The sequence below is a fragment of the Diabrotica undecimpunctata genome, chromosome 8 (assembly GCF_040954645.1).
Source record: "Diabrotica undecimpunctata isolate CICGRU chromosome 8, icDiaUnde3, whole genome shotgun sequence".
Classification (NCBI taxonomy): Eukaryota; Metazoa; Arthropoda; class Insecta; order Coleoptera; family Chrysomelidae; genus Diabrotica; species Diabrotica undecimpunctata.
This window is the reverse complement of record NC_092810.1, coordinates 52,066,282-52,077,500: the sequence shown is the minus strand read 5'-3', so window position 1 is coordinate 52,077,500 and position 11,219 is coordinate 52,066,282. Positions and strand designations below refer to the sequence as shown.

General features: G+C 31.8%; 1 protein-coding gene across 1 annotated transcript in view; it reads left to right on the top strand.

The window, feature by feature from the left end:
• LOC140447542 (sorting nexin-2-like) overlaps nt 1–4,257 on the top strand; it is a 23,582-nt gene extending 19,325 nt beyond the window's left edge. Inside the window, exon 9 of the mRNA XM_072540247.1 lies at nt 1,440–4,257. Coding sequence (XP_072396348.1) covers nt 1,440–1,490 — 51 coding nt within the window. The 3' untranslated portion in view covers nt 1,491–4,257. The remainder of the gene's footprint in view (nt 1–1,439) is intronic.
• Nucleotides 4,258–11,219: the final 6,962 nt, after the last annotated feature.

Below are 11,219 nucleotides of genomic sequence, written 5' to 3'. Positions count from 1 at the left end.
AAACATTAACAGTAAGTTGTCTTAAATAGAATGTTTCCTGGGCAGGAATAACCGGTAGTTGCAGGTTTTGCATATAATCAATGCAAATACCACCTACATTATCATCTACTTTACAAAGTTCTGAAATGGTTTTAAGTTTGTTATAAAATTTGTTTGCCCGTTTCTTATGAACAGTTTTTTCTGCCAGTGCCACTCTTTTTGCTGTTTCATTTAAGAATTTACTTTTTATTTTAGTTTCTAACTCTTCACATGTAGAGCAGGTGTCGATTTGTAGGCGACCGAAAGATAATGAAAATTGTTCTTTAAAAATGTTTTTATAATATGAATATTTAACGTTTTGTTCGGGGTGAACCTCTTTAAACAACTTATACATTATAAAAATATTTAATTTTTCACTTAGATACCTATATTCTCTACTAGTATAATGGGCAGTTTTGACCGGAAACGAATCAATATGTTGTATGATTGAATCTATGTCCTGACTTCGCATTGCCAGATTGATTTTTACCTCGTTTATCTATAGGAATTTGCCCCTCTTGTCTTATCGTGGTTAAGCGACGCAACCGATCATTGGTAATGCCAAAAATGGCAATAAATGCTTTTCTACAGATTTTATTTGTACCTGTTGGTCCCTGAATTGTATATTCAAAAGAAGCTAGTCTATCAGGCTTGCAAGAAATGTCAGCTTGTTTTATACGCCTTCGCCGTGCAACTTCATGGACTGAAATAAGCGATTGTAGCAAACAATCTTGTTCGTTCTTGGTGTTAATGCTCCTGAAGTTTCGGAATAATTGAATGCGTGTTTCTTCAGAAATTCGTAAAAAGCATTTTTGGCGATATCTAAAAATAAGTATCATTAAAATTACGATAATAAAATATTAGATATTGTTTAGCTAGTTAGTAATATTTTAAAGCTTTAAGGCTTACTTGCAGTCTGGTCCTTGGTTCACTTCAGGCTCCAAGGCATCAGTCCAGCATTTATAGGCAGACCCTTTAACTCTAGAGTTTTTAATAACTTCTCTTTTATATTTACTGATATTACGTATTCCACGCTTTTTTTGCTTGTTGAAGACTCATTTTCAATTTCCATTACTTAAATTATTATTAATTTTTACTGTAATAACAACTAACAATATGTAGAGATCACAAATAATGTGCATAACCTAAAAAACTCAAAACCTCCTGTCATGTCAAAAATCAGTGTGTTCAAATATTATATTTTAGAAACACCAAAATTCCTGGAGTTTTGGTGTTTCTGCAATACATGAAATTTTCAACTGGCAACAAATGTAGTAAATTTAGTGAGTTTTGAGGTTTCTGTTTACTGTTAAGTGCGTATACCTATATACTACCAAAAATTACAGAAAACTGTAATTTCATAAATTTGTGATTTTTGGGGTTTCTGAAATACGCGATTCAATTATATTTTATTGTTTTAGCTTGTGAAGTACTGGGAGGCATTTTTACCAGAAGCAAAAGCGATTGCCTGACTGGAGGATATTTGTAAAGAATAGCAGCATGTACATTCCTATTGGAGATTTCCAGAAATATAGAATCAGACGTAGATAATCGGGAATCTCACAATATTCTTTATTAATGTTGATTTTTATCCTTCTGTAAATATCGATGAAACATTCAAGAACTTATTATTGTGAATTCATATCAATGGTAAATGTCTACACAAACAAATTTGAATTAAGGGATTATTTTTTAAGACGGTTCCACTATATATGATTTATATGAAAAGTACTGCTGCAAATTTAATTCAATAAAAGTAAGAAGAGCTACTAAAAATGTTATAACATTTATAAAAGGATGTAGATCTGTTATGATTATTAAATTATTCATTTAAAAGTATGATTTACTGAATAGTTAAAATTTAGATTTTTAAATTTAAAATCTAGCGTATAAGTACATTTTTTTTATTTGCTAAGATCTCCACTACTTAAAGTAAACTTTGACGTTTTACTTTTTAAGTCGAGATATTTTTTATGTAAAATATCAAATAAAATTTTTCTAGCGGTTCCAAAACGTGTAGCTAAATTTTAGAAATGTAATTAGTAGGGAATAGTGTTAAAAAGAAATGAAGAGCCGTATATAGAAATGAGGAGACATTTAGTTGACGTGGAAATAATTATTATAAAAAATAAATCGATTCAAACTATATTTTTGAAAATTTTCCTCTATGTTTATTTAAAAAATAGTGAAAATAATAGTTATTATTTGCTGAAATATTAACGCTTCAAATATCAACGCTTGATATTTTAGCCACAAGTCAGCGACATGTCAAGCATTGAAAGCGTGAAAGAAGCGTCGACGTGACGAAAAACTACTTTCAAAGTGTCATGTAAAATGTTACTTTCTGTTCTAGTTTATTCCTTCCGAAAAATATACGTAATTAATTTTTTTTTTAAGGATAAAGGTACTATAAATTAAAATAAGCAACAGGTACCTAGTATAATAAATACAGAAATTTTTATCCTTGAATTTGGAATTTAAGGATAACATTTGTCCTTTTGGTGAAATATATTCATGTGGAATCGTCTTAACTCTTTTAATTCTTCCCTCCCACTATATATATATATATATATATATATATATATATATATATATATATATATATATATATATAATATATATATAATATATTAATAATCTAAGACACCCCTGTAAAATTTGTTTGTTATTAACTGATTTCAACCATTTTCTTAAATACTATTAGTATTAAAATGTAACACAATTAAAAAGGTTAATTCAAACTTTTAGGGCATACTACCAAAATTTTTCGAAGTTGAAAATAGAAAATTTTTATTAGCAATTTGGTTCTTAAAAATATGTATAACGCCACTGAATTTAGCGTATCTAGAGTTAGCAGTGATTAAAATTGCATAGAATATATTTTTTAGGTAATTATTTAGTAAGACGGAACGCCCCAAAAATGCCCAATTTTTTGTGGACTTTGCCGAAAAAGTGAGAAAAACCGCAAATTTTAATGTTTTCTTTGCTGGAAACTAGTGAAAGTGCCCAATTAATAAAAAAATACAGAAAAAATAAAAAAAAGTATATGAAAAAAAAATTTAAAATTAAAAAACGTAAAAAGCAAAGAAAAGTATTTAATATTATTTAATAATAGTAATAAAAAAAAAGAAACTAAAACATAATAAGTATCACTGATTTTTACTGTTAAATTATTAAAAAATGGGGTAAAATTATTTTAAATAATCAAGAGTTTTCATATTTCAAAACAATATGGCGGACATGCGCAAAAAGTTAAATTGTATATACATTTGACATTGTTGCCAGTTTTAACCTTTAAAAGATCTAAAAATTTCATAAAAATTACGTACCTTAATAAACAGGTGGACGCAATCAATAATCAGATGCAAAACGAGTACCAGCCAACCATCGTCTTAGCAGAAATCCCGAACTCGTCATTTACGAAGTCTTGTTTAGGTGGCTTTAAATGTAATAAAGTTGCCACCAACATAAATATTTTTTCTACCAGCAGTTTACTCGCTTCCAAAAAGGTCCCTCTCTTGCCGATAGAGTAAATCCATACCTTTTGGGTGTATTCTTCTGTCTTAGGACAAGTTTATTACACTTAAATTATTATCGGCGTTAATTCGTAACTCGTTCCGCATCGACACACTAGTTTGTCTTTTATTACACTATGTTTAATCAGAAATTCTTGGACACTAACCTTGGAAAACGCGGCACAACGCAAAACTTTCAATAAATCTTAATATACATCCACTGCACTCTGTTACAGATTTCTTTGGTGACGAACAAACAAAAAACGGAGTTGCAAATCTATAGCACACTTTAATGCAAAATATATCCTTATTTTCATATGAAATTGTCTTTTATCGTCTACACGGCAACGCAATCGTAAGGAAATTTCATTTTATTTCGGGTATATTCGTTTTGAGATTGCGCATTACACAAATATACGTTCACAAAGCATATTAGATTGATTCCAGGAACGGTTAAAAGTCTGTGTGGGAATCCCATAGTATTGATTTATATAAAAACTTTAAGTATAATATATACATAAATCACTCTGTAAATCCCACCATATTTATTTACTTAAAATTTAATATTTTCCTCGATATTTTATAATTAAAAAATGTAAAACAATATAACCCAACATAACTAAAATCTAACTGAAAGCTGACAATTTGTATTATTTGAAGAATTTCATATTTTTCTTTACATTTTATTATTAAGAACGTAAATCAATGATAATAAACCTAACCTTATGTAACAAACCTAACCAAATCTAACCTAACCCTGGTAAAAAAGCAGTAAATTTGTGTTAAAACAATACAACCCAACCTAACTTAAAATCAGACTAATAGTGGCTTCCCACGATCTGCGATTGTACAGATCATCACGGACAGCCGATCAGCACGGACGGCAACGCACCTCAGACAGAGCTCTTCCTACGGTCCGTGAAAGTCTGTGTAGGTCCGTGACAGTAGTGTTTGATTTAACGTTATTTCAAAATGCCAAGTGAAAGAGAAGTAAAGTTTAAGTAAAAACTGCAAAACAACTTTGACAACACTACAGACTGCAAGACAACTACTCGTGACAGCGAATGAAAAACTTCTGACTTGCACTTGTCTGTTAAAACACAGACGCGCTAGGATTGCGTCGCACGAGCATGTACCGCACCTTGATGTTACCGACTCTAGATGGATAGGACGCACCAGCACGGACGTGTCTGTGCTACCACGGACGAGACCTTTCCCACGGTGCGTGGTGCGGGCTGGTCCGCTTACGTCCGCAATATCGCCGACCGTGGGAAGCCGCTTTAAGAAGCTCACAATTTTTATTTGAATAGATTCATATTTTTCTTTGCATGTTATTATTAAAAATGTAAACCAATGATACTAAACCTAACCTAACGTAACCAAGTCTAACCTAACTCTGGTAAAAAAGCAGTAATTTAATAAGACATATTTTAAATGGAAATTACATAAAAAAGAACGTTCTCCAGAGAATAAAAATCATTGTACAATCATCAGTAAGTGAAGCAGAATTCATTAATATAAATTTCATCTCCATAGACATCGTTCCGTCTTACTACACTAGTAGCATTTTTTAATATCGAAGTTAAAATAACTTAAAATTCGGAAACCAACTAAACTGACAGTTAACTTCAATTTGATAAGTGTAATATAATCTTTAGCTTTAATTAACGTTAATAATAAAGATAAATTTGTGACATAATTTCGCTCAGAGGTATAATGGAGGTACTCTGAATCCATTGGCGTAATAATTTCTTAGGGGGTGTCACAATCTAAGTGGGTCACACTATATATATTTAGAAAAACTTTGATCCTGCTAAAATGAAATATTGCCATTTTGTGCTAAAAAAATGTATTACAAATTCAGACAAAGATAGAATGTATTTTTACTTTTGTGCTATTAATATTACTATATTCAAACGTATTACCTTTTTATATATATTTCTTTTTACATTATATTCATTAGTTTGAATTTTTTTGTATACATGTATAATAAGAAGTGTGATTTTTAAACAATATCTACGTAAATGTATGAATATCTCAGAGTTATATGATGTAATTGATAGATAATTAAACATATGTATCTTATATATACTTCAAAGTGTTCATATTTTTATTTAAATATAAAAGGTACAGCTACATCAATCCGAAAAATCCTGAACGTTAATATATGTTCTATAATAGAACTGTTCTGTGGCTTGTTTAAAAACTAAAACGAGTAGTTATAGAAGCTTGATTTCTACCCAAAGAAGTTAATAACAATTTCACCAGATTCTTTTTTAAGCCGTTGTAATGAAAAATGAAACTGAGGTATTAGGCCAATTAACCCAGATAATCCTAAAACTTTTTACCTCAAAATTTTAATAAATTCTGTTATGAATGGCTTTCTACTTCAATTATATACAAGTTTTACAAATAAAATTTTTCATTTAGGTTGGCTGTTTTTGAGTTATCAGGTGTATTTTGTAACCAACAGTAGGAATCAAAGCTACTTAAGGATCAATTATTTCGTTATACAATTAGTATAAAAATTAAAGTTATTCTTTATTATGATAGCTAAAAAAACATCGATTTAGGGTGAAGTGCAACATCGCACTTGTTACATCTGAACGTTGCCTGTTTATGACATACACCACACCTTGTTTGTTTTTCTTGATAAATGACGATATGGTCTAATCTATCATACCTTGACTCAAAGTCTGTAAGTTAACTTTTTTTTGATGGTCCGCGTTTAGTTGTTTTCTTATACATTTCCAGTAACCCTGACGCTATGCATTTTCTGAATGCAAGATGATCCATTTTCCCACCATTACTTTTATGCATATCATATGTGCTCTGCCATATCAAAGCAAAATATACTGTGAAAATAAACTAAAGTACCATTTCTTGCTTCTGATACCTATTCTGTAAAAGTTTATGTTTTGGTCTGCCCGGTCTACTCCTCCCATATTTTCATTATATTTTTTTATCATAAATGGCTGTGGGATGAGTATACTTTTCTTTTCTTTCTGCGAATATCTTTTGTATTGTCGTGGCAGTGGTGAAGTAGCATTTGATGCAATAGTAACGACATTATTGTTGTTCCATTTACATACTATAATATTTTCGTCTTCTGCGAGTGAGTATTCAAATACTCACCCCAATCTGTAAGTATGGATCTAAATAGCTACTTTATCAAGCACCTGTTCGAGAACTGGAACCACCATCAAAGCTTCAAGAGATAAAAAAAAAAGATTGGATCATGGCAACCACCCGAGGTATCCAGATGAAAGCAAATAATGATTTCCCGTTTACGGCTTGAACATACCTAATTTTTTTCATGAACATCTGTTTAAAAAAGAAGAATACCCAATTTGTGATGAGTGCGGATCAGACAATAAAACATATTTTATGCTAGTGGAAAAGTGCAAAAGTTCAATCGTCACAGAATTAAATACCATTTATCAAACAATCTTAATGACATTTTAAATTCAAAAAACACTATCAAAAACCGATTTTTGTTTTTAAAAGACTTCAATTTACTAGGCAAAGTTTCATTAACTGTTACCGTTTCGATAATATTTTAACCCGCTTTAGCATTATTAGGTTAAAGCGGGTTTTTTTTTTGTAAAAAACAATCTTATTACCTATATGCGATAGTTATTTAATGTCTTATAAGATCTGTTCTTTCTTATTCGCTCCGTGCGTGACTGACGCGACACCTACCGCCTTCATCTGACAGTTTTGGACCTACCAATTTTCAGGTTAAACATATGACATGTTTGACATTGTTAAATACATGCGAAATTGACAATTATTAATAATTAACTTTTTAATTATATTTTTTCAGTTTATGTACAAAATAAATGTAGTATTAAAAACTGGGTTTCTCAAAATTCATCATAATATATCTTTTCAACCATAAACGGAAAAGAAAGGGAAAAATCTAGTACTGGCAAATCAAGTTTTTCACGTGAAAGAGCATATATTTAAAAACAGTAATAGTAAAAGTTATGATATAAAAGCTGAAGTCATCAGGCACTCTGCAGTTAGCTTGAAGCCTTATAAAATATCATTTAAGGTAAATTATTTAAATTTTTCCTATTTCAATTGCATAAAAATGAAGTTATGTGATATTTACTTTTTCATACTAATAGCGGGGATCCATCTATTTCTTTTCTCTAATTTATATGTAATCTTGGGGAACCTATAAAAACTACACTTACTATTTTTGCTATTATTAGCACAATTAAATACGCAATATGTATTTGCACACATTTTTAATAAAATTTATGCGTAAAAAGGTAGGTAAAATTTTGTCACATTTCGCCGCTACGCACGCTGGCATCGTTTCAAAGTACCCCTACCATGGTCACGCACGGAGCGAATAATATATCTTCTTCTTCTTCTTAAAGTGCCTATCCGTTCCGGACGTTGGCGATCATCACGGCTATCTTCACTTTGCTTATTGCAGCGCGGAACAGTTCAGTGGTAGTCGTGTTATACCACTTTCGCAAATTTTGAAGCCAGGAAATGCGTCTTCTTCCCGGTCCTCTCTTACCATTTACTTTCCCTTGGAGAATCAGCTGGAGAAGGCCGTAACGTTCTTGATTTCTCATTACATGACCTAGATATTCCAACTTTTTAGTTTTGACGGTCATGAGAATTTCACATTCTTTCCCCATTCTACGCAGGACCTCCACATTAGTAACTCTGTCAACCCAGGATATACGTAAGATGCGCCTATAACACCACATTTCGAAAGCTTCGAGCCGATTCATAGATGCAACAGTCAGTGTCCATCCTTCCATTCCGTAGAGCAGAACTGTGAATATGTAGCAGTTCAATAGACGGCATTTTGTTTTTAATGATATGTCTCGACTGTTGAAAATAGTTCTCATTCTAACGAATGCTGCTTTTGCTTTTATTATTCGCTGTTTAATTTCTGTTGAGTGGTCCCATTGGCTATTTAAATTGGTGCCTAGATATGTATATTGCTCGACTCTTTCGATATTCTGTTGGTTGATTGTAAGTTGAGCGTTTAGTATTGGTTTTTTACTAATTGTCATAATATATACTATCAACATTTATAATATAGTTATATATTATATATATAACTATAAATTATAGAATAATATATACTATCAACATTTGTAATGATACAAAAAAAAGCTAAACAATGCAGCGATCATCGTACCATCAGTGTAATGAACCATGTATTGAAAATTTTCTTAAAAATACTGCAGTCGGGAATTTACAACAAGAAACGCAGTGTGGTTTCAGAAACCACTTTGAAATCAGAGACGTATTATTCAGTTTGCAGGTCTTAGTTCAAAGTCGAAGGGATATAGAACATCTGGTATATATGTATTTTATCGAGAAGTCCTTTGACCGAGTCATCCACGACAAAGTGATAGGTGTCTTACAACAGGTGGGAATTAATTACCAACATCTCCGTATTATCAATAATTCGTATTGGCATCAATGTGCCAACATATGAATTGGTAAGAACATGACGAATGCAGTGGAGTGAGGTAAGGGTGTATTTTATCGCCACTACTTTTTAATATCTACGACGAGGTACTGATTACTTCCAATGAAAAAAAAAAGAGTTGCAACGGCTTGAAAACACCCTATGCCTATGGTTGTTAACAAAGCGAAATTACAATCAATGAACATCGGAGCGTATTGAAAAAGTAAGAGCATTCTATAAAGAAAATTCTCATTAATATAGATATTACATTACACCTTAAAATCGCATTAATACACTAAATAAGAAATAACTGATCGAATAAAAAATGAAATATGTTTACACCGAATTAAAAAGAGCACAGAAATAACTAAAACAATAAAAATTTGGAAGTTGCAATATTTTGACCATGTAATGAGACATCCAGAGAGGTAAAACCTACATCTCTAAATACAAAAATAAATTTGAGGTACGCGAATGACACGGTATCAAGTAGTTACGAAGAACTTTAACATCTAATTGATAGGATTATTACATCGTGTGATGAATATTGACTGAAGCCAAATACCACAAAGATAGTAAATCGTCAGTAAAACGCCAATACAACCGGAGGTGGTAACAGCTTATGGAGAACAGAGGTATATTACATTTAAAAATACAAGGCAAGATATACGTGAGAAGAGAGTCGTGTCGAAGAACATCATGGTTTAGAAACCTGAGGGAATGGTTTAACAGATCTTCTGCATCGCTTTTCCAAGCTGTAGGACCTAGAATTAGTATAACCAATTTGATAGCCAACGCACAATAATCGGGCATGGCACAGCAAAAAGAAATTTAAAACTGATCGTGTTTCATCCAGTCACAACCAAGCATAAAGCAAACATAAGACTTACTCTTTTAGGTTTTAAACAGATCACAGTAGAAATTCGAATGAAACTAAACTCACTGTGACCGGTTGAAACTAATATAAATCCAAAAATCTTTGTAAAATGCATCTATATTTAATAAATCTTTAGTATTAACGTAAATTGCGAAATTTTTACAATGTGACGGTATCTAGACCAAGATCTGTTGGTTTATCGGGATTATTTTCCGATTTATATTTACTTTATATAACAAAATGTGTACCTTTAAAACCATTACGTACTAAAAGGTTTTAACAAGTACTAAGTAAACATGCAATTACCTGAAGCAGTATAGATATAAGTATATACCAAAAGCATGCATTAAATTTATGCTACTTTAAAAGCTTATGTGCTTATTTATGAAAGTTGTCACTGTCAGCTTTAATCTGTGCTTAGCCTTGAGACCTACGTTATGTTAAAGGTGAAAATGTATCTCCATAACCAGTGAAAATATATCTCAATTATAAATTGCGTAGGAATTACGAAACCTTGATAAAATTCTTATAGCCCATAGGAAATAGACTAAAAGATTTGCTTGTAGACAAATAAAATATGTAATAGAAACTTCTGAAATGACATAACATCGGTAAAAATAGTTTCTGTGGATTTTAATTTCGTCTTCTAGTTTTTGGTTCCTACAAACTATACCCAAAAGAGAGATAAAAGAAAACCAAAAGCCAGTATCTGTTAGACCGTTTTGCGTTACAGAGGGTGCACCATGTGGAGGCGGACTAGCTTATATCGTACTCTACAGCCCTTAAGGGGTCTCGGCCTACCTCACGACATCTCTCCATTCTTCTCTGTTGTCGCATTGAGTCTGGGTCTTAATCTCATAAAGACTTTCGTGATGGTTATTTCCTCATCCGTTCTCTGTACGCGAGTAGTCTACCTTATCCACTCTTTTCTTTGTTTTAGTTACCAATTCTGGTTTTCCAATCAGTAGATGAAATTTCTGGTTTCTCCTTAACCCCCAGACTTAACAGTCTCTAACATTGCCCATACATTTTTGTGTAGATTTTGCTATATCATCTTCTGAGTGCTTCTTTATCCTTACTGGACACAGTCCATGTCTCGCTTCCTAACTAGACAATCTTATTTAGGTACAAGATCTTCGCTGTTTTTCTTAACACAACTATGAACATAAAGAACTGCTGTAGACTGAAATAGCTTCTGTTAGCCGTTGTCACCTTGGCTTTAATCTTCCCCATCATAGATTTGGTTTCGGCCACTACTGCACACAAGTATTTAAAACTTGTCTCTCTATAGGACTTAGTAGTATAGTAATGATCTTGCAGGTGTTCCTATATCATATCCTGTCATTCTGTTAAATACAGC